This window comes from Labrus mixtus, chromosome 1, assembly GCF_963584025.1.
Source record: "Labrus mixtus chromosome 1, fLabMix1.1, whole genome shotgun sequence".
Classification (NCBI taxonomy): Eukaryota; Metazoa; Chordata; class Actinopteri; order Labriformes; family Labridae; genus Labrus; species Labrus mixtus.
Window position 1 is genome coordinate 18408604 of NC_083612.1, and position 24897 is coordinate 18433500.

Genomic DNA, 24897 nt, shown 5'->3' on the forward strand with positions numbered 1-24897 from the left:
CTGCTACCAGAAGCCTCCCTGTCCTTAGCCAGACACCCTGCCAGGACCAAACAAGGCAAGGCCTGGCTGTGTAGCATGAAGGGAATGGATGGTACAGCGTGGGGCATTCGAAGAAAACATGACACGGGGTGGATGTAGGATGACCACAAGCATGTGTGAGGACTGCTGCCTTACATTCTGTTTCTGTGGCAGAGCCTCATGAGGTCTATATATGCAGTTTGTCTTTCAGAAGAACACCACCTTGCACCATACTGCATGCATACAACCAGTCAAACTATATATACGCAATACAAATATGCAACAGGTCTATTATTTAGCGAGCTGAGCGTGTTGACCGTCTTTTTTGTGTATCGCTGTCTGTCCGTGCAGCTGCTGGAACTAGATCTTCCTGCAATTTAAACCTGAGCTGAGGGTGTGATGACTTGTGCAGCCTGTGAGAAGATGGCTTTAGGGTCTGTGTTCACGTCCATACCTGAAAGACTGAATTAAAAGTTGCACTATGCAATGAGAAACAACGATATGTTGCATGGTTTTATATGTTAGTTATGCAGTTACACGTTTATTTCTGCTTTGGTACAGTACCACTATTAAGGGTGGTAAACAGCATTCGTAATAAGAGTACATAGAGAGGACTCTCCTCTATGCTCTAGCAAAACAGTTGTAAATCACATTGTAAACACTATGTGGTGTTTATTAATTCCATTCGTCGTCATCTTTTCCTTTTCTCTCTTTCAGACATGTCTTAATTTATTACAAGAGAAAATGTGAAACAAATGAAGTCTTGAGTATGAGGCCCTGACAAAAAAAAACAAATTCACATTTTGTTTCCGCATATTCACAGTGAGAGGTCACTGCAAGAGTTGCTCAGTGTTCTGCAAGTGAGATCGAAAAAAAACAGATAGTTATTGTTCAGTAGTCATGTTTTTTATTCCAATGGTTCTCAACTGGATTAGCCTCAGGGCCCACAAATAACTCAAAATTGCTACTCAAATGTCCTTGCACGCTACAAAACATGTGTTTGAACAGAGAAACAAACAAAACAAACATGTAAAAAAAAAAAACTCCTCATAGACTTTTTGACGCCATTTTAACCCAGGCACACATTTGCGACCCACTGAAAAAAGCTCTGTGACCCACTTTTGGGTCCCGACCCACTCGTTGAGAACCACTGCTTTATACTGTTTGCAATTAAAATAACAACAATCACTATTGATATCAAATATCCAAACCTTTAAAAAATTTTATACTCCGACAATAAATCTTTTTACATAACTCATTTTTCAAATCACTCTCAAATGTCTTTCCAACTTCACTCCTGGTGATCTTTTATGGATTCCGACGTTTTCCCCACAAAACTCCTGCCTCACTTGGCCCGAGTGTTCACCTATTTCTGAGAGCGCTCATGTTGACGCGTTCAACAGCTGGGTGTCTGTATTTAAAGAGTGCCACTCTGGAGTGTGCTGCACGAGGGCCATTGACACAGTGATCCTCAAGAACACGAGGGGCACTCCACTGTTTGCCCCATGCCAGACGCTCAGAGCATAAACACACAAGGTTGTAGATAGAGGCAGATGGGAAAGGTTGGTATAAATAGATGCAGCGATTCTCTACATTAGAATCCTAAACACACAAACAAGCTCTTGGTGCTGCTGGATTGGTTTGGCTGCTTCCTGTAGGGAGGAAGCCATATGTTTCAGAAGAAACTCCTTTTCGATCAAATATACATGTAGCAGTGTTTACAATGGGACTTCCATATTATACATGTCCTAACAAAGAATATCCTTACATCCACTGTAATAACCAAGTGTGTTAGTACAGTTCTACCACATAAAGAATGACTCTTAATGGTATGAAGCTTCATTCAATGGAACAGATTTATTTTTGGTAAAGCCCATGTCATACAGCATGGTAACAAAGTGCTTCACAAATTGTGAAGAAGTATATGTATAATTATAGTAGTAGAAATAATCATTAAAAAAAATAATAATCCGAAAAGAAAAAAAGGAAACATTGACTTTACAGCACACTACTGCACAGGACTACAACAGATGTTCAAACGCCCATTTGTATAACTTCAACCTGAATCCAAATAGGATAAAAAAAAAAAAAAAAGCAGCCATGACATTATCACATCTTTAAGAGAACAGGACGGATAGGAAGATGAGGAGAGTATAAGAGGACCGTCCAGCCAGTCTGTGCGTCTGCTCCTACTGTGGGATTATAGACAGCTGTTTAATCTGACCAGCTACAGGGAAGGGGCACACACATACGCACCAAGCTCTGGATTTTACTTTTAATACATTAGGAAGTCTGCTTGGTCTGCCAACCCATCTGTGGCCATTTGTGCTCCTTTTGTGCTTTGTGCTGTGCAGGGAAGTAGAAAATAGAGAGACTGTTGCACCAAGTAAAACTGACCCGCAGCTAAGGTTGGATCATGCTTTTTTTCCCCCAACAGGTTATTTATTTTGCTCTCTGAGAAGAGCCATTTTGCGATCAATACAGAAGAGAGTATATCTGAGGATATGGATGCTTTGCCTTTCCCCCAAACTGTCACTATTCAGTATCATAAAAAAATTAAACAACAAGATGCAATCATTGCCTATCTCTTTGCGTCTCTCCGTCTCTCTGAACAGCTGTATGTCTGCACATTTGATGTAATTGGGGCTAAAATATTGCTCACCAAAAGAAACAGTATGCAGCCTGAGTTCTAAAAATGTTCTCTGTCTTCCACTCTCTTGTGCCATGATGAAACAAGATGCAAAGCAATCCACCAAGAGACACACCAAACCACAGATCATGTGCTGCACGATTGCACTCACACTGTCAGTGGTGTGTGTAACTTTCTGAAGCCATTTTTGGGGTCTCATAATGGATTAAAAGACACGTGACTTCGCTCAAACTCTCAAAAATGAACACACACACTTGTATACCAACAAATACCATCATGTAATAACAAGCCATTAGAAGGTCATTCTGATGCATTTTGGTCTTGTTTTATATTGACCATAATATGACCATGTGTTGACTGTATGCATATCTGTTTGTATGTAAGTGTGTGCGTGCTTCTACTGGAAATACAGCTGCAACTTATTAGCTTTAGCTAACCGCTGCAGAACAGTCCCCTTAAATCCCCCCCGTCTATTCAATCTCTCGTGCTCCACAGAGACTCTCCTCAGTGACCACATAGCCTAAAAACTCTCTCTCTCTCTTCATCTCCCGCTCCTTACATCCCTTTCTCCCTCCCTCCCTCCCTCCCTCCCTCCCTTGCACTGTAATTCCCCCAGTCTCCAGGAATGCTGTTGTTTTTAATTTCTCCCAGCTGCTCTGGCTGGCTGCCCGGCCGCCTGCCTTCCCACATCTGTTCCCTATCAGGCCGCTGAGGAGTCCACACAAACAGAGCCTGAGCCCCTGGCCCCCAGCCTCCCACCAGGCCTTCATATCAAAACATGGGGATTGTAGCCCGGTGCCCTGGACCTCAGACTTAAGGATACAGCACCCATAGCAACCTCCACTCTCATACAGCCGGCCTAAATAGCATTCAAAAGAAAGAGACCGCCGACATCAGTGGAACAATCTTCATTTGACCTGGAGCGATCTACAAAACATCCTCTTTTCTTTCTCTGCACCTGATGGTTCTGTATTTTGCCTTACAGTTTGTTATCAGTCTGAAGTCTGAACACAGGTAAAATGGGACTGTGAGTGTGAGGGTGTGTGCGTTTGTCAGCACCCAGGCTGCCTCTGCAGACAGATCGTAGACTCCACTTCATCTTGAGCTGATTTAGAGTTCAGAGGCTTTAAAGCTCTCACTAATGACAGGGTGGGAGACAGGCCTTTACAGTGCACGCACACACACACACACACACATACACCCAGGCAAGCACACAAATAGATACACAGCTGTACGCCTGTTTGCAAAGTTTGCTGTATGCATATGCTCACGCTGCGGACAGAAACACATATTTTCCCCTATGTTACTTGAGAATCCCTATGATAGTACACATGCAGCGCCGGCTGAACAAACATGTAGAACAAAAAAAAAAAAAAAAAAACACAAACAGAGGAAGAGGGGCGGGCGGAGGAGTTCTACTTATTAAGCGCTGACAAAAGCCGAGTTGTCTTTGATCAGATTACCGTCAGCAAATCAATGACAAGTCACTGGTTTTAAACTGGCAGGCAAAACAAGGGCCTAACTTGAGGACAGACTCGGAGTGAGGACGGATTAAAGACAACGTATGCCGAGCCAGAGGTGCTAAGGGTAGAGGAGTTGTTCTTCTGCCTCTCTGAGCTGCAGGGATCCTGTCAGACAGTGCTTATATCTGTGAAAGCTGTTATTGATGTAATTGTATTGAAGTTCTAGCGACCATCTGTTCTCCTCTGGGAGGGCCTGGCTCCTCTCGTCGGCAGTGAAGTGGTTATGTGTAGCATATCACTGCTGCCGACGTGCTCGCAGAGAAAAAACTTCCTTTTCAGATTTTCCCAACGGCTGCTAATAAAATCCAGATGCTAGACTGGAGCTGTTTCTGTCTTGCTCGCTCACCGCTCCCACCTCCTCCTTCTCCCTTCCATGTCCCCCTACATCTCTTCTCTTGTTCCCTCCTCACTCTCTCCTGTCCTTTTACATTGCTAATCATTTATTTTTCTCTTTTCATCTGCCTCGTCTCTTTTCACTCCCCGAACCATCCATCCATCCTCTCCTCCTCTTTCTCTGCAGCCACTAACCCAGAGCTATTCCTAAATAAAGGAAAGTATTTGTGACATTCAGGCGAGGCGGCTGTGCCAAGAACAACTCCCCTGCTAGCCAGACACATCTGGAGTGTGTTAGGACTGCACTGGGCACTGGTACCAGCACCGTCTCTCCCACCACGCACACACACACACACACACAGCAAAGGGTCACAAATTCTGGATACTACAAATTAGATTGAATTCAATTTCACAATGAAGACCTTGTTGTTTTGAAAACTGTAATCCTAGTTGCTTGCCAGACAGCCCGGCAGCTGTATGCATGAATCCTCTTGTTGTATTTCCTCAGCAGCAAGCGAGAAACACAGTTTTGTTCATAATTGTGAAAACACATGACTACTTGCATGTATTTTGTGTCTGCATGTGATCTACATTTGAGTGCACGCATGTGTTTTGTGCATCTACATGATTCTGTTTCAGTATCGCTGTGTGTGTATCTGTGTGTGTGTGTGTGTGTGTGTGTGTGTGTGTGTGTGTGTGTGTGTGTGTGGCTTCAGGGTCTCTGTGTGAGAGGAGTTGAACACCTGAACATCAATAACTGTCATGTGGGCCACCTGGGACCCCACAGCCAGCTTGCACCATAGGCACACAGCCATCACCAGCACAGCTGCCACAGAGAGAGGAGGGAAGGGAGAAAGAGGCACACACTCAGCTATATGAGGAAGGTGACTGCGCATATACATTAGGGAACAGGTCAGAGAGGCAGACAGACGTGAGCAGAAGAAGGATTTACATGAAGCTTCTCCTCTGCATGATAACTCCTCTTTGTTCTCTCTTGTCTACATCTTCTTTTCCTCATCCTGTCAGCCATGTGCCTCACTTTGCCAGCTGAGAGCTCAGCCTCAGGCTGTCACGTTTCAACTTGAGATCTGACTTTTATTCCTCTTGCTGACGAGCTGAGGAGGTGGGCTCCATCAGACATGTCATGATCTAACTTAACATCCTGTAAAGTGCTGATATACTGGTTTGAAAAGAGTACTTCACATGACTTAAAACTTCACTTACGGCTGTGTCCAAAAAAATCACACTGCTGACCTTTTAGTCCACTACATGGAAAGTTTTTAATTTGGGGAGCTGTGCAAGTTCATTGATGATAAATGATCATGCCATAAATAATGCACTTAATGTGTCCCACAATGCACTGGGACCGGAAGGGTACAAATGGTGGTCAATAAATGGTTTATCTCCACAAGTCGAAAAGGTAATCAAAAGTGTGTTTTCCTTTGCAGAGGGTCTAACTATATAACCCTCTTCATAGAACTCTATAAGGGAGAGCAAGTGAAAAAAAATAATTTCAACACACCTCATCTTTTAAATATCTGAACTGAATAATCCCAGCCGCTAAATTTGAAACCCAAAATGAACCTTAGATTTGAAACTGAAGTTTCGTTTTCATTTATTTCTGACAGTTAGCTCAACCAGGTATTGCAATCAATTGGCTCTGCGTAAGATTCCCTTATTCCAACTGATAATTGCATATCTGCAGTGAATACTTTGCATGCATGCTTGCACACATGATTGGCACAGTGAGCGAGAGAGAGAAAGATGCATTTCTTAATTCTTAAACCACACCTGTTTGGTTTTAGAGGTCTGTTCCGTGACCTGAATATAGCAGATCGAAAACAAAACATCTGGTTTCGGTCAGGAAGCAGAACTCATGTATTAAAACTTCTATAGCATGAATAGCTTTACGAAAAGAAATATATATATCAAACAGGGTGTAAAATAATGAATGCATTTTACTGACTCAAGAGCCTGGACTGAGATTGTAGATTGTGTCATTCCCTACAAAGATTAATAAAGTATCTATGTATCTATCTTTGACTGCTTTTCTCACTTAATAATAATCTCTCATAATAATCATCTATAAGCCCTACATGTATAGGCTATATTTAAAAAGCACAAACAAAATGATTTAACAAAAATGTTCGAAACATGCCCCCCTCTGACAGAGGATGTTTACATAAATGCACTTCCATAAATACACTCCCTGATCCAAACACCTGCAGCCTCACCCAGCACCAATTAGCTCATCAGGCTTTTAATTACTCCGTTAATTGCATACAGGCAGCATGAAGGGCAGCCAGGGAATAGGGCAAGGGGAGCCTCAGGAGGACCCAGCCTGACAAGCCTGACAAACAAAGAAGAGCTTCTCTACCAACAGCAGCCGCAACACGAGCGAGCGAGCAAGCGGCTCTTGAGGCTGAGAAGAGAAGACGGCACGACAGGAGACAACCTTCTCCAAATGCCTCATCAGCAGCACTGTGAGTGACATCACTTTGTGTTCGGAGCGCTTCGAGACTATGATCCGATTCATGAGAGAATCGAGGGAAAGCATGAAACATAGAGGAGAAGTTGAAGGGGGGGGGGGGGGAACATGTGAAGAGAGTTATGCGTACATCTGTGAGCAGCTACACTACATCTGGATTAGTTCATATTGGTCATCGGAGAGGGGGAGGGCTTGGTGTGTTGGGGTTGGAGGAGTGGGTGAGAGGAGAAAGCGTGGGAATGTCCTGCTGTTAAGTTTAGGCCATGTTGGCTTATTGTATTTGTGGGAGAGTTGGGCTGGAGTCTTCACACAGTGACCTGTCTGTTACAGAGCTCTGCGATAACACAAACATCCTCTTAATCTAGAAACACACACACGCACACGCACACACACACACACACACACAAACACACAAACGCGCACACACACACAGAGACACACGTACACCAAACTGCAGCTGACGGAAAGGCAAAACATGAATGTAAAATGTGTAATCGAGTATTTGTTTCTTCATCCTGTTTAAAATGTGTTCTGTCATATCTAGCCAATCTCTTTATCTATTGATCATATCAGGCCGTCCACCTGCCTGTCTGTCTCGCTCCCTCATAGCAGATGTCCCTTCCTTCCAGGAGCGCTGTTTGAGGAGGTGTATCCAGGAAACAGTGGCCGGCGCTCACTTCCTGTGTGACAGGTGTGCGATGGAGGCCTGACAGCTGCTGTCCTGCTCTCTCTTTCCCCTCTCTGTATTCCTGCTTCTCCCTCTTTGCAGCCAGCTGCAGCCAGAGAGCAGCTCTGTTTGTTCTTACGTCACTGCTGCTGCTGCTGCTGATTTATGGAGTACAAAAGACTTAGATTTGACCCTGGCAACACACACACACACACACACAAACTTCAGTAACAGCAGCATCTCTGTCTTTCCTCCTTATAAACCCTGACTCTTTTCATGTTTATATGAATAGTGGCTGTCTATTTTTTTCTTTCTTCCTCCTCCTATGCTTTGTGCGCTGTTAAATACCTGACACAGAGCTGTCACTTACAGCAAAGATAGGAAAATAAACAGCAGATTAGTCATTCTCCTGCTTGTTGCCATGTATTTCATTTCATTTCCGTGTTAAATGTCTGCTCTGTCACTCTGGAGCTGTCAGCGTCGACAAAACTGTCTGTAGCCTGAACTGCTCCCTGCAGCCTGCCAGCACTCTCATGCCTCTTCATTTGGCCCACAGGCACAGCAACAATAGCTCCTGACATTAGCCAGGCATGGCCAAGGTGTTCTGTATTATGCTGTAGCACCCCATAGGTTTCACACGTATACACAAAGCAGAAGGGGGGGGATTCATGTGACAGGTTAGAGAGAAGCTTTGACAGTTTCTCCATTTAGCCCACAGCCAGCTCATGCTGGAAGCTGCTGAAATAAATACCAGCGCCTCCTCTGGGACACAAGCCGACTACGGGACGCCACAACAAAAACAGAGCGAGCGAGCGAAGATAGAGAGCGACTACGGTGCCAATGACATGGTGATTATATGAGCTAATTGACAAATAAAACTGACCCACTGTCATGTGAACTTAGTGGACGGCAAACAGTGGCACAATGAAGTACCTGCCCTGGGTACATTGTGGGAAGTTTGATTTCTTTCTAGTTCTTAATTGACTTCATTAAAAGTTTCACAGCCAGTTACAGACATTTCTGCTATTTTAAAAGGAAAACATATATATATCTATATATATATATATAGATATATATAGATATATTTATAATGCACAGAATGCACAGAGCTCGGAGCTTCTGACGATCTTAAAGTTCAAATTTAAACAAAGCATGTATTCGTACATGAACCACTCATCTGTCTCAGCACCCTGGTTAAAATCTTTTCTTTGTGATAATCCTTGAACGAGAATTTAGGAGTCGCTCTGAGGATTAAATGTGTTTTTGTTTTTCTGTAATGTTCAGAAGATTAATAGGCTTTGCTTTGATCCTTATTCATAGTTTGCATGTTTTTACTATCCAGTTGTTACATATTTGTACGCGAGGTGTTTCAGGGTCTTAGACTAAATTATTAAAACACCATGCCAAGATCTAAAACAAGCCTGTTCTGTAGTTTTGTAATGTAAAAAAACTTAACTAATGTCTACATCAGAAGAATGACTGAGGTACATAGAGACCTCTCTTTTAGTCATAACTCACAGAGGTCACAACACTTTACTAATAACTTGATCTATCTCTGAGGCTCTACTTTAAACATAGAGTAAAAAGCATCAAACAGCACCTGTACACTCCGCTCAGGCGACTTGAAATGTCAGGTGATAACTCGCTTGTCTGCCCTTTAACACATCAAAAACATCTCTGACTTCCTTTCTCTGCACTTCAAATGCATTTGAGTTGCTAAAATGTCCGTCTTCTTGTGAAATTAGCCCTTAGTGTAACACAGGCCTAACTTTTATCTGAAGGGAAAGAGTTTGTCTGTATGTGCCTAGAGAGAAAGAGAGAGAGAGAGAGAGAGAGAGAGAGAGAGGAAGGAAGGCTGGAGCCGGGATTAAGGTCTGTACAGCTAACTGGTAACACAACGGCACTCAGCGGCTCAGCCTCCCATTCGAAGAGAGACGGAACCATCTGTGTGGCACAGGATCTGTTTCCAGGAGATAACGGCTTTTTTAATTTCACAAATACTGTACACGAAGAGAGCGAGAGAGAAAGAGAGACAGAGAGAGAGAGCCGTGCTTCCTCTCCAATCTCTGCCTGCACGCTCCTCGCTGGCAGCACTTCCCCAGACGTCCTGAGAGGACTGATTTTAAGTCGAGGCCGTAATGAAGTCAATCATTGTTCCTTTGTACATGTTTACTCCCTACCTGTGATAAAAAGAAACCTTTCTGTCATGCACAAGGAAAGGGAGGGATTCTTTATATCAGGTAGCACTGGCGATAGGAACTTCCCATTTTCTCTGTTGACCTGTCTGCTATGCCTGATGAACATAGAGCACAGCGCTACTGTAGATTAGCCCAGCTGTTTCCTGTGTCTGACTCTGATCTGAACACACTTCCTACCATAAAGAAGGAAAGGCGCTGCTGGGAGAACGGGACAGGGAGGAGAAAAGGGGTCAAAAGAAAGGACAGAAGTCAGTGGGCAAGTGGGGAAGTAAAAAGGTGAGGAGAGGTGAAGCCGGCACAAGACAAGGAAGGGAGGAGGAGGAAGCGTTTTTCCTCCTCGTTCTGTAGCTGTCAGCAACGTTGTGACATTTCTTTGCAATCGTATTCATGAGGGAGCGTTTCTGTGCAATACAAAACGTGGGGTCTTTTGAAACGCATAATTGAGGATGCAATTTGTCAGCGCTGTATACGTTGAAGTAATGAAGAGGCAATTCAACAAATAATTCCAAGAAATGCTCAGCCATAAATGTTGAGTTTTCACCCCAGAGTGTCAGGTAGATTAAGTAGCACTTCACCTGCTCTGTATGCATCGAAATGTGAAGAATAGAAACCTGACAGTTCTAATGGATGCAGGACAGAGCTGTGACTTACTAGCAGTGTAAGAATTTTTGATTATGTGTGTGTTTGTGTATGTTATTCTTGGGAATGAGAGGACATGTGGTCATGTAGGGGAGAAAACGAGGAAAAGAGTGATATTTCACACACACTTCTGGGGTTTTACTTGGCCTCCACCCTCTGCTCTGCTCCCACGCTGTGGCGTCAGCAGGCCGGCCATCCAGCGAGTGTGTTTCTCATTCCATCAGATGTTGGGAAGCTGTTCGCTTCTCCGCTCTACTCTCTGACATTCTCCATCTCCCCCGAGAGGCTGGGCAGCCTTGTCACAGTAATGTCAAACACATGTGGAACAGAGCAGACCAACACACACACACACACATACACACATTCACACACACTGAGAACAGAGGATGGAGAAGGAGGCGGCCAGAACCACACTGGTCTTTCCCACTGTGTATTAGGGTAAACAGCAGTGAAACCATAGAGATTCAGCAATGGGATAGTCACTTCATCATTCCCTCCATCCAATAGTTTTCCCAAAGAACAAAAAGCACACACTTTGAACTCACTCTAAGTGTATAGTGACTACTATACACTTAGAATGAGAAAGCTGCTGTAATATCTCGCCCTGACCGCAGAGATACCAAAGAACAACCATCAAGACTCAAATAACCCTCTCAGCTTTTACACATCACTCTCTCCTCTTTAAAAAAAAACACAGCAAATAAGCAGTCTGCCATGTTTTGCTTCTGTCATGAAAAACACAATGAAAAGGCAGCTATGGCAAGAACCATAATCTCACCAACAATTATGGCTTCCTCCGCTTCTGCAGTGTTCATACCACTGTACCTTGTTGCTCTCTTGGATACCAAATATACAGCAGTGTACTTTTTACTGTTCTAAGAGGATTTTTTTGGGGGGGGCTTTTTGGCACTTTCTTTGATAGGACAGACATAGAGTGACAGGGAAAGTGGGGAGAGAGAGTGGGGGATGACATGCTTGAAGTGGTGTCAGGATCAGGAGTCAAACCTGCGACCAGTGCAGCAAGGACTGTGTTCATACCAATTCAGCTAAACCAGTGCACCCTTGAACTATCTACATCTGTATGATTCGTTCAGCCTGTGTATGTCTAATATCATTTAACTGTAGAAAAATGGTCCTCTTATTGTCCTAAGTGACATATTTGGAGTAAAGAACACAAACAACAATTTACATCTTCAACACATGTCAGAGAGCACAAATGTGAGCCTATAGCTTAAAATCTTCAACTTCTCTAATGTGAGCGGCTTACAGATGTCCAACATGTGATCACGACTCACATGATGTGACATCAAATCAAACATTATATACATTAGTTTGCTGACCAACAGGAAGCAGCCCTTACACCCACACACATGTATACAAACACAGCCCTCCGGTCTGGTCTAGCTTGTGATGGCCCAGGTGTGTGTGTGTGTTGTGCTGACCACCTGACTGGCTCGCTGTGCACTCGCAGCTCCACCGCCCACCCAAGGCCATCTGCTCCACTCATTAATTAGGAGCCAGCCAGTTTCACCTGCACGTCCCACATTTAGATCACAAACATTTACCATGCACGCACACACACACACACACACACACACACACACACACACACACACACTCACAACAACAACAACTAACCAACACACAAAGCACACTTAACAAGCCCACACACTCATACAGTAAACACAAGAGCTGAACTCAGATCAGGTGCAGACAGTTTTTTTTTTTTTACCTGCATCAGATGACACAGACACTGATAGAAAAATGAAAAATAGGAGGGACTTGGATTTTTTTCTTGTATAATACTTAACTTCCTGGTTAAAACTGGTACTAAAAGAATAAAAAATAAAAAAAAATGTAATTTTGATTCTGTTATGGTAAAACATTAGTCATGATCTTTCTGGGATAGAAACTGATCATCACAACAAAAAAAGGGATAATAGATTAAGTGATTCTTCGTGATTTAAAAAAAAAAAAAGAATTGTACATTAAAACATTTTCCAATAGGTACAGATACTCTCCCACAAATACAATAGTGAAAAGGTGATAGCTGGTTCCTTCACTCTTTGTTGCTGGGTGGACTCTAGCGTTAAAAGAACAAACGTAACCAATAAAATGTGCATATGGAGTAGTTGTTCAGAGATAAACAAGAGGTAGGAATGAACTGCTCTCTTCTACTTTTTCAACATATGCTGGTTTGAATTTTGCAAATGAAAATGCTTTTACAGCTGTACTGTTCGTATTTTGATTGTTATTCCTGTTTGGTTATTTATCGACTCTTTCAACAAACACTCAGGACTGCGATGACGCTCAGATGTCTGATGCTGTTTCTTTGAGGAAAAAATGGTGTTCTTATACTCTCTTTTAAAGTCATGTGGTATGTTTCCTGCTGTATATAAAAGAGTACATCCTATTCATGCACCTGTGGTCTATAGGAACTGAATAAACACTCTGGAGTCATAATGAATGGCCTGCCTTTTAAGAGAGAGCTACTTAACGATGAAGAGGGGACATCTGCCTGAACGGGCGGCCGGCTGGACCCAGCAGAGCGATTGGAGGAGAGAGGAAAAGATGCCCGTTTGTGGTGGTGGTGGTGATGGGGGTATAATGTGTGGTGAGGCAGGGTGTGTGCACTGCGGTTTCACCTCTGCAACCTCCCGTCCATTGTTCGAGACTATTATCAACTGTTCAATTATTCAGATGATATTTACCAGGGCCAATTATACAGGGCCGCGTCCTGCAGAGAAAATGGCCTGAGTGTTTTACTGTTGCACTTACAGGCGGAAGAGAGCGCTGCTGAGGCTGTTCAAGTGTGTGTGTGTGTGTGTGTGTGGGGGGGGGGGGGGGGGGGGGGGGAACCTCTGGCTGACTAGTTTCTTCTCAGGGAGTGTCCCCCCACAGTCTCCATGCTCAGTATAAATTATCCACCAATGACTCCAGCTTTCAAATCAATTTTTCATTGTGTTTATTTTCTTTGGTTAACATGGTATTTGTTTTAAACACTTCCTCTACCTCCTTCTTTACTGTCTCCACAAGTTGGTTTCTCTACAGTGTGATAAGAAAATAAATCAAAACACCCCACTCAAGTCATCAGAAAAGGTCTGTCTTATCTTTCAATAAAGAAATTGACCCTGGGGGTGGTGATGCACTATGATATGGCCACAAAAAGGTGAAAGGCGTTTTGTATGTTCAGTTCAGGGTAAATGTCTAAATGTATCACTTCACACACACACACACACACACACACACACACACACACACACACACAAACACACACACACACAACATCATTCTATTCCAGGTGGACACCAAGTTCACAGAGACCAGAGATTTAGTGTCATCACTTTGTCTCAACATCACTTTGATGTGCAGCACAGACTGATGGGGCAAACAACACATAAACTCAAAAGTCTCTCTCTCTCTCTCTCTCTGTCAGCTCGCTCACCTCACTTTGTTCACTTCAAACTAACCAAAGAGGTAGAATGCAATTGTTATAATCCTGATAACAATATTAACAATATACCTCTGGACTTAATATTGCTGTCCTCTAAACCAAAATATAACAGGATTTTTTGAAAACAAGATACAATTAAAATATGTAATTCCAAGTACAGTCTGCATGTGTACATATCTTATAAGGGTATAGATAACTCTTAAGAAATGTTCCTTTCCACTTGAAGGAAACACGTTGTTTTCTCTGTATTTGATATAATAAACACAAGTGTAAATTAGAGTGATCAAAATTAAAGATAAAAAGAGAAACATTTTAAAGAAATGTCTTCCTCTCACATCAACACGCTGCAAACACCATGTTGACCAGAATGTGTTAAAACGTGGGATAATAAAGCTTTACACATGAAACACTTCCATTAAGACGAATGTTCCCAGAAAGGACTTACAACCGAGTGTATAGCCTCATGCAAACCTTCATTGCACTGTGAGAACAATGATTTCCACCAATAATAAACAAAAGGTTTCCACATGATTTGCTCGAGTTTGCAGGTTGTACTTACTTTGTGAAGGTCGGGGTCAGGCTGAGGTAATTGTAGCGGTGATAATCCACACCGAAGATTTTCTACAACAGGTTTTATATCGTCTCAATCCTCATTATTTGGAAAAACAAAAGGTAAAGCATTTGCGCATAAGTTCTGGAAAGTACTCAGGTGTTATCCTCCTCTTTCTTTGTTTTTGAAGTAAAGAAAAAAATCTTTAACTTTCCTTTGGGAGTTCAAAAAGGTTATTGACTTTCCAGGTTTAATAAATTATGAGGTATTTCTTCTCACTACTATGTCGAAAAAGGAAGGATCCTTATGCACATTGATGTCTTTGGTTTAACAGTCCGTCTTGTTTTTGTAAGGAAAGCAAACAGATTCTGGTGTTGACGTTGGTGTGAAAAATCACAACTTGTCCCAGTCATGTAAATCCGCTCTCTTACGCATGTTAACCATCCCGGACTGGAGAAATAAAAAAACAAAAAACACTCTACACTGCAAAAATGTCCTCTCCTCTCAGTTTAAGCAGACACAGCTATTAGTTGGGTTCTTCTATGTTGCTGTTTAAGTCCTCAAGTGCTCGCGTGAAAACGCCAGATATGAAGATGCGGGTCCTCTTGTCTGCAGGGTGCGTATTCGTCCAACTTTAAACCCTCCTCTACAGTTCACAGTTCAGCCACAGTCCGTGCTGTCAGGAGCAAGTCATTATACATCCGGGGAAATAAATTCGGTTCCCCTTTCTAGTTTGTTAACAGTTTGTGTGTTCAGCCTGTGGACTCTTAACGGCACGTTTCTCTGTACGGTTCTCTCTCCTCCTCTCCCTCCGACGCGCCGCCAATCTTCCGCCGACCAGCCTCCTTCACAGGCTGTTAGAAAATGATTCACTTCCCTCGGAGAAAATATCAATCGACTGGGCTTAGTTTAAGGTACCTCTATCCCGTCAATAAACAATTTCGTGTTTTTCGTAGTTGTTGTTTTGTCTTCAGTGATGAGTGGAGCGATCGGGCCCACTGTGCGCAGTAACGCGGCTCTCTCCTCCTCCTCCTCTCTCTCTATGTCCTCGCTGTAGCCTTCTGTCTGCGTTTAAACACCATCTGGAGCACCTAACCTCTCTCTCTCTCTCTCTCTCTCTCTCTCTGCCTCTCTCTCTCTCCCTCTGCCTCTCTCTCTCTCTCTCTCTCTCTCTCTCTCTCTCTGTCTCTCTCTCCCGGGTACCATCAGAGAGAAGCAGGAGTTGGCAGCCCTTGTACAGGAATCCTCTCTAAATTGAAGAAGATCCAAATAAAATCCCAAATTATTAAGAAAAATGTACTGGTGCGTTAATATACTGCACTTTATTACGGAGGGATACCAGCATAAACCATATTTGTGATAGGAAGTTGAAATGTCCAGCTATCTTGAAACTAAAATGAGCAGAAAAAAATATCCTAATCATGAAAATGAGTCCTGTTATTTAAATGTGCAGCCTAAAACACATTTTTATCCTTTCCAGTTATTTCAGAAAGCAAATATCAAATCAAACAGCATTTTCGAGTGAGACAGCGCTGCTGTGCCGCTGTCTGCCCGTGGGGGCCGCTGTTTCCTCATATCAGGACGACGAGGACAAGAAGGGGAGCAGGGAGCACGATTGAATTCATGAGACTGCAGACTTTATTTGACTCATTTAGCGATTTGAAAAAAAAAAAAGAAGGAAAAAAAAACATCTTTCTGAGAGTGCTATGAATCATGAGTAAATACTGAATAGATTGTAAAATTTGTAAAGTTTCCTTTGAGTTGTCATTAATAGTCACGTAGATGGATGAAATCATGGCAGTCTGGAATGGAAAATGGTCCTTTTATCACTATCATTAATGCTGCATTTTATTGCTCTGCATACATTATATGTCTTTATTTCTTTTTTTTATAGTGCCTGATAATGTAGCATTTATGTTGTTCTGCTGTGTGTAGGACATGTTTACATCCTATTTGATTGGTTGTTTGAGGATTTAATTGTTTTGAGGTGACTAACAAATGTCAAGGGACGACAGATAAGGCTTCAAAAAGCAATTACTATATTTATTCAAATATATTTAGGAAAGAAACAGAAAAGGTCCATCAGAAGTTCCCAGTTTACAGAGTCAAGAGTATGCCTCTTGAAAATGCATAACTTGCTTGATAAACAGTACATGACCTGAAGGTAGTGTTGTAGACAAGACCGCACGATTTGAGACCAAGACATACCTGAGACCAGAGTGCTCCGAGACCGAAACAAGACCTTTAGGCAGGGCAAGAATTAGACAAGACCAAGACCATAAATAGCACTGAAAAATCATCATCTTGCGTGCAGTGGGCATGTCACTTACTTAAGACTGTAACACCGGGAAGGTTGCGGCCGTAACTAGGGGATGAAAATCAAAAATCAAACTACAAATGAAGTTATTCGTTCTTCTTTTGTGAAGGAACCAGCTATCACCTTTTCTCTCCTCGATACCTACTGGAAGGCATTTTCCTTCTAATCACAGTAATGTCGTGGAAAAATAGCCTTTCAGTGGTGGTCTTGCCCGGTCTTGATTTCAAATCTGGAGTCCACCCAGTCCAAGGGTTAGGGTTAGAATGGTTACAAGACGAGACCTTCAAAAAGTGGACTTGAGAACAAGACCGATTTGGAGTACTACAGCACTACCTGAAGTTATTAGTTTTATAATGTTATAAAAGCAGCAGATCCTCAAATTTAAAAGTCAGAAATCAACTCTGTGTGTGTGTTCCTATAATCAAAGATGTGTATATTAATAATGATTTATTAACATTTCTGCAAATGAATTTTCTTCCAATCAACTTATTTAGTTATAAATGTTATGTTCCAGCTCCTCTAAAGATACACTTTTGCCTGACTTTGGTGCATTAACAGTATTACTCTCCTGCATCATAAACTTCATAGATAGGCAAACACTGAGAAAATGGCAGGTACATTCGTCAATAGTGGGAATTCTCCACCTGGCCACACTGGTTTGTAAGCCCCTTTACCCAACCCACCTGCACTCTCTCTCCCTCTGGCGGACACACACACACACACACACACACACACACACACACACACACACACACACACATAGCCATAGAGGGGGACAGAAGACAAAGCTGACACCCTCCTGACCCCTCCTGTGTCTACAGAACAAACAGAACCAGCTTGTAAAGTACACACAGACAGCTGCTCTGCCCTTACTCCGGTCTCACCAGCCTCGCCAGGCAGCCTCCAACACAAACACCACTCTCATATAGCAGGGAGGACATGGGAAAAACTGAATATGCAGGTGGAGGCCCTAACACTCTTTGATTGGATAGTAACAGTCGAACAAAGGAGCAGAAAAAATAAAAAACTTCAGGCAACTTAAAGTCCAGACCCATGGATTTTGCTCAAACCACTTTCGGCTGACTTACTGGGAAGCTGCTGCAGAAAACCTGATCGAACAAACAAAGAAAAACACACCAGCATTTCACACATCAGCGGATGCATGGTCCATTATAAGGTCGGTCTGGTAGAGGCAGTGTGTGTGTGTGTGTAGTGTAACATAGAGGAAGTACGGTTGTCTAGGAGATGGATGGACTGTTTATGAAACTCACTGTCTTTATTATGTTATAATATAATATATTATTTCTTAGTGTACACATGCAGGTGTGTGAGTGTGTGTTTGTGTGTGTGTCTTCTTCGTATAGTGCTATAGGAGGCTCATTTGTTTCCAGTGCAGAATACTTAAAAGCAAGAGGTGCATGTGTGTGTGTGTGTGGCCTTGAGTGACAGAAAGGTTGGGCGATGGGGGTTGCATTCAAAGAAAGGATTCCTGTCAAGGTGACAGCTCCAAGATTGACAGGATGCTATTCTCCTCGGGAGCAGCGTCAGTCAAACTGTCAGCCTCCCTGTACGACAGCCCCTCACTCCTCTTAATTTGGCCTTTTGTTGAGCGGTCACTGGGTTAGCTGTGACACCGCTATGTGGCCGTCCTGATAAACTGCACAAAGATACACACACTGAAGGTGGGAACTCGCCTCGATGAACTCTGCGTGCCGGCTTATACAACTGCAAATCTTTTTGTGGGCATTAAAACAGCTTTGTCTCCTCTTTCGATTTCACTCCGCTATCTCTGTCGCCTCACAAATACACACACACACAGACACACACACACACACACACACACACACACACACCTGGATTTGAACTCTGTGTAGTAGTGACAGCATCTCTGGATGGCTGCGCACTCACTCTGATAGAAGGTTGGGTCATTGTGCTGGTATGGAAATGCCTATTTTTGAGCATGTATGTGTCTGAGAGAGAAGTTTGCAGCATTTCCTCCGCTCACACACACACACACACACACACACACACACACACACACACACTCTCTCACACACACACACATTGTAAATCCTTTCCTATAGTGGCAGTCACAGGCTAGTGTGTTGAAATGAGATAAGGCCCTGAGCTGACTGAAAGAAATGCCAGACCCATTGTGTTCCCGCGCTCTTCTCTTCTTTCTTCTCCTATCCTCTCGTCTTTTAGGCACCTTTAACAGACTATGCTCGACCGAGGTGTCATTAAAGTCTGCAGTGTCGGTTCAATCTCCTCACGGAGGAGGAAATCAGAAATCTCATTTGATCAAACACAGAAAAACACAAACTGAATCATGTCTCATGCAGACAGAAACGATGAAGTTTGTGTTGAGAAAATTTCCCTTCTATGCTGTTTTCTTCCCGAAAGCATGCTGAAGAGGCTGCCAAGGATGTTGTTCTCCCCCCCCATTTCTATGTTAACATCTTCAACGGGTGCTTGTCCTAACGCTGCTCCATAATGTTACGAAAGAGGATGAGACAGAGAGTCTTTCTGTAATACGCCGCACTGTGACGGATCATTGACCGACCCACTCAAGCACGTACACTGGAATGCTGCTTTTACAAATTGCACCCATAGACCCTCTGACATTTTGTTTGCAATCGAGCAGCAAAGTGTCGGTTGTCTGAATCATCCAGACATGATGGGAATTCAAAATTCGATTTGTGCTCTTTGGGAGAAATAATGTCCTTTGAAATACTTGACTAGCAGGGTTGTTTCCTGCCACGGAACATCTCATATTGAAGAGCACTTCAGATGTAGTGCTGTGGCTATGCCAGTAGGTCTGACTGTGACTACACCATGTACTTTAACAACCATTTTATGCAGTCAATTCGGTGCATAGGTCATATTTTAATTGTCTAAAATTGACCCGATGCTTACAGGCTTTCTTTATCAGCTGAGCAAAAGACTGTTCCATGTATCAGCCCATCTCTTATATCCTGAGAGACAAAGAGGAACATAGAAGAGACATTCTGATGAGTGGAGGTGTGCTGCATTTTTGGCTCTGTCAGAGGCCAATATCAATATAACTAAAGCCCTCAGTTAAAGCCAAAATGCAGTTTGAAAATTTGGCACACTGGTGAGTTCATCGATCATCTTTCATTAAGTACCCCTTCAAAAACCAACTGGTATCAGGTGGGTATATTATCATGTAATGCTAGCAAGCAGCAACAACAGTGTGTTGCTATTGAGAGTGTAATGTTAGCAAAGAAGGCAAAATGTCAAAACCAGTGATATTTTTTTTATTTTACATTTCGGACAGGCATCAGTTGGGCACTCCTTGTCCACCTACACTAAAGTATAGTTATCGGAATAGAAATCCCTAGGTGTCATAACATCTCTATTTGTGGTGTTGTGATGTGAGGATTTTAGAATGATTGGTGAGAACCTCTACATGCGAACAGTCAGAGTAGGTGCACATGAGTCAGTGTTTTTGGATGGCCAGACCGTCTTGCTGAGCAGAAGCTCCGAGAGACGGTTCACAGCTGAACAACAGAAGTTCAAACTGACAAAGGCGGAAGTGACACCTGATTGTATCAAGTGTTGACTCGAGGACAGGACACGCAGCCTGAGCTCAGAGGGAAACGGACAATAAAAAGTCCTGAGTATGCAGACGAATACAACCCCCCATACATTCACACGAGAAAGTCACTGCTATATATGACTGTCTTTCCCAAGAGGCAATATGTGTGTGTATGGATGTAAGAGTGTGATTGTGTGTGTGCAGACAGTTGGTGGTGCTGGCACAGGAGATAGGGAGTAGAGGGGGATGAGGCACTGTATCAAGTTGTGAACATCTGTTCCTCATAGAAACCACAAAGCTGGTGCTGAGGAAATACAGAGGGTAACTTCTCTCTCTCTCTCTCTCTCTCCCTCACTCACATACACACACACGACCACCACCACCAACAACGCCAGCTTGCTTTTTCTCCCACATATTCCCTTCCTTTTTTTCTATCCTTATTTCCTTATTCACTGTTTTACCATTTCTTATCCCTTCCATCATTATCAACATTCATCTATCCCCACTGTTTCAAAGAGCTCTGCTCTGGTCTTTGTTTGTATCTGATAGAGGCTATTATATTTGATGACTTATATGTCTAAATTTAAACTTTTGAGACATGGTGACCCGGCAAAATGTGTGAGATGAACCACTTTGTTCAATGTGTGAAAAAACGATTTAAAAAACTACACAGAATTACAAAACTGTATATACTGCAGGTATTCAAACATGAAAAAAAAAAATCAGATTTTCACAATTTTATGAGATAGGTCAACTCCAAAAATGAAAAACAAAAAGGTTTAAAAAATGAAAAGAAGAGTCAATCTTATGTAACTATTGTGCAAATAGGCCTTTAAAAACCTGAGTCACAAAGTTGATGACAAATCAAAAAAGGATGTCAAGATAGGGAGAGCAGCAAAGTAATCTATCTATAGAGTTTATGTGAAAGTTATCTCTTTTTTTGTTAGAGAAAACTATAAAGAAGAGCCTCTTCATTGCCATAGAGGATTAGGATTGGGACTAAATTATAAAGCCTATGATACAGCAGACATGACTTAAGGCTTTGTTAGGGATTCACTGCACCTTCTCCCTCAAAGTCCATTGATTTAGTCCTTGCTCTTTTTCTTCCTCTCTCCGTCTCTCTCATTGCCTACCTCCCTCTATCTGGGCCTGCTGTGACGATGTGCTACTGCTGGGTGGCAGTTCCTTATTGCAGAGTGTCTGTATGAGTGTGTGTGTGTGTGTGTGTGTGTGTGTGTGTGTGTGTGTCTGTCTGCTGCGTGCGGCTGATAAGACCCAGGGAGAAGAGCCAGCGTGCCGACATATTCTTGCCACCGCGGTTATCGCCCGTCGCAGCTGTGCCTGAGCTCTGCGACATCTGCTCCCTCACAGGAAGCCTATGCTGCAACTCACAACACCTCTCACACACGCACAGACACGCACATTTCTACGGCTTCTCCATACAGAGGGAACATATCATTGGTCTATACACTCATCCACAAAAACATACACACATTTACATCAGGTAAACTAATTGAGGCAAAGAGCTGTGTTTACAATTCACATAGACACATTTTGATTTCCTCACTGTTTGCATGATGTGTGTGTGTGCATGTGTGTGCGTGTGCGTGCGTGTGTGTGTGTGTGTGTGTGAGTGAGTGAGTGTGTGTGTGAGATGAATGGGCTGGAGCAGCGACACCAGAGTTCTACTGGGTTTTTATCACAGAATTACAGGGGGGATGCTTATGACTAAGCCTAATTATAGAGGCCTTATCGCTGTGACGTTCACAAAGCTCATTACTGCCAAGAGACGGCAGGCGCTGCAGGTAATTCACTCCATTGGGTATTAGTCTTCGCTCTGGCTTACAGTTTCTACATATTTAGAGTCTATAAAATTGGTCCTTTAATGTCTGATTCTTAATGCATCTCTCTCCTCAAACCCTCCGCTGATTTAAGGAAGGTTCTCATTTTTACCTAAAGGCACTACTTCAGTGTTTTCAATGCTTTAAGAATCAATTACATTTTTTTTCCTTCCCTTCTTTTTATTCCTGTATGTCTTTCAAGTCCCCCTCATCATATGGCTGCAACACCCAATCCACCCCCCCCCCCCCCACCCTTAAAGTTCCCTCCGCTTTCATTTACTATGATGCACCCTCATGACCTGCATGTTGCATTGTGCTGCCGTTGAAGCAGAGCAACGAAACTCAAGAATCTGGTTCTGTTCCTTTGCAGCTGTATGGGGGAAGCCCAGAGGAAGAAACCCCCACCCACCTAACCAGCGCTTTAAAAACCCCTTTCCCATTTTTTTCCTGTCCCACAGGACAAACATACTCCACTGATCTTGTTTACAATAACAGTTTGTGCTTGACAGTTCATATGAGGACCATTAAACACGACAATTAGAGAAAAAAGTTCAAATAAAAGTCATTTGGTGTCCAAAATAATCCTGATTTAAAGTGTTCTTTTTCTATATAAAAGGCAAACTATGCAGTAAATAACTTGAGAAATAAACATAAGCTTATTTTATATGTAATTGATGTTATTCTGACCTTGAAAGCCCAGCTTTAATCATGAAATAACAGGTCTACTAGTAACATGAAGAAACCTCACATTGTCCTTACAACTTGCATACTAAGTCAACACGAACTGATTATCCGTCAATCACTCCGACTTAATGAGCAGACTCGACAGCTGCGGGAGCCTCCATCACTCATCACGCTAACACACTGCCAAAAGATTTCATGAAACAGGTCCTTTAGGATGACAAGCTCGTACCTTCACTACATCTGTAGAGGCTACTCGTTGCCAGGTTTGGATCGTGGCTCGCAGGCAGGAGTCTGTGGGCTGTGTGTTTCTCTCTCAGCTCTCTGTGGCTGATCAGTGTCACAGTGGGGACACGTGGAGAAAGCCCCAGAGCGGTCACTGCTCTCCGGTCAGCCTTCTTCGGGCGTTCCAAATGGACCTCAGCGGACATGATTCAATCCCTGAGTCACCACTGGAAAGATTTGAACTTGGCAATTATTGTGCAATGTCGGTTGATTAAAAGGTACTTAGAGCAAATCTAAGTCCAAAACAACAAGGTGTTTAAAATCTCTTAAAGGCTCTTCTGCTGGATCTTTTTTCCAAATGTTGTTGAAGTTTTGCAGTTTTTTGGGTTTTTTTAGTCTCCTCCAGTTTGCCTTTGTAGCTCTAGTAGGTCATTGCATGACCTCCTGAACTGCCTGACGTTCTTTTAGGTAAAGCTCCAGACAGTGAAAACATGAAACAAGTTGCTTCCTCTCCTTCCTCAACTTCCTCACAAAGGTATTAGATCCTTGTTGTGCATTTCCTGGATTCCTCTGGCGTTTTTTCTGTGTTTTCATGTCCGCACACAACTTTGTGTTAGAAAGATGCATTAAAGTTGCATGTTTGTACCGAAAACTGACCGTTACTTCTTCTGCTGAAAGTCTGCTTTTCTGTCCTCTTTAGCTGTACTTGTCACAGCTTGTGTGTTCATCCATTGTTTTTTTCTGAGTTCCATCCAGGTCTCTAGATGTCTCCTCGTCTCTTCCACAACAGTGAACAAGAATGTGCGTGTGTATGTCAGTAGCAGGTCAGCGTGTCTCTCGGCTCCTGCTGAGGGGCTGTGCTCTCATTTGAACCCTCCTCCTGCCTTGCCCGTCTGTCTGCTACTGCAGCTAAAAAAGAGAAGTGTGTGATAGTATGTAACAGTTTGTGTGAGTTCCTCCTTGTTGCAGGGCTGCAGCCCCCTGGGGAGGCCAGCGGTGCTGGCTGTGGTGATAGCAGCAGACAGCAGCAGGCAGCAGGACCTGGGCCTCCATCTGGGCTTCCTCTGTCAGGAACCAGCTGTGTCTGTGAACCACAGCCACTCCTTCCTACTTGCATCCTAAATTCTAAGTTACCCCATCAATCTTTCACCAGGACCCTTTGCTTCTGGGCTAAATGGGCATGATGAAACTTTCTGTTGTCCCATATCCAAAAACTCAACCTGCTTCATTCATCTGCTCACCCTCAGGGTTTGTGTGTGTACCTTGTCAGTTCATACAGGTTTATTGCACTAATTCTAATCTTTGTCTACAATGATGTCTGGTCTTGTTTTTATGTGTTTTTATTGTCTTACTTTGTGACTGTGAACTTTCCCTTATAATGCACAGTTAACTACAACATTATGTTCAGTCATGGTTGAAGGATGGCTTAAATGATAATGGATGATAATGATGTTGTGCAAATGTATGTCAACGTTGAACAAACTTGAACTTCATATGAAATATAATTTCAGCAATTTTGCTCAGTAATAATAATCTGAAGATTGAATGAATGTTTTGCATCTCCAATACTGAAAGATGGCTTAATGATCCACAATCTTTCTCTATGTAATACATAGTATGTATAGGCCTCACAAAACCAAATCACACATAGCTTTGTACATAGTCATAATGTTTCTCTATATGAGATACCCCTGTATTTAACTGTGTGCAACAAAGATGTTCATTTAAAGCCATGGTTTGGTCCATCAACTGAA

At 42.9% G+C, this 24897-nt stretch overlaps 1 protein-coding gene across 6 annotated transcripts in view; it reads right to left on the bottom strand.

Moving 5' to 3' along the window:
* Positions 1-24081, bottom strand: part of cbfa2t3 (CBFA2/RUNX1 partner transcriptional co-repressor 3) — a 43187-nt gene extending 19106 nt beyond the window's left edge. For 3 of the 6 annotated variants that reach the window (XM_061036527.1, XM_061036509.1, XM_061036499.1), the window contains exon 1: positions 23151-24080. In XM_061036527.1, coding sequence (XP_060892510.1) covers positions 23151-23349 — 199 coding nt within the window. In that variant the 5' untranslated portion in view covers positions 23350-24080. Of the gene's footprint in view, positions 1-14529; positions 17060-23150 lie in introns of those variants that run through there. The other 3 variants (XM_061036536.1, XM_061036517.1, XM_061036545.1) reach the window with 3 other exon arrangements.
* Positions 24082-24897: the final 816 nt, after the last annotated feature.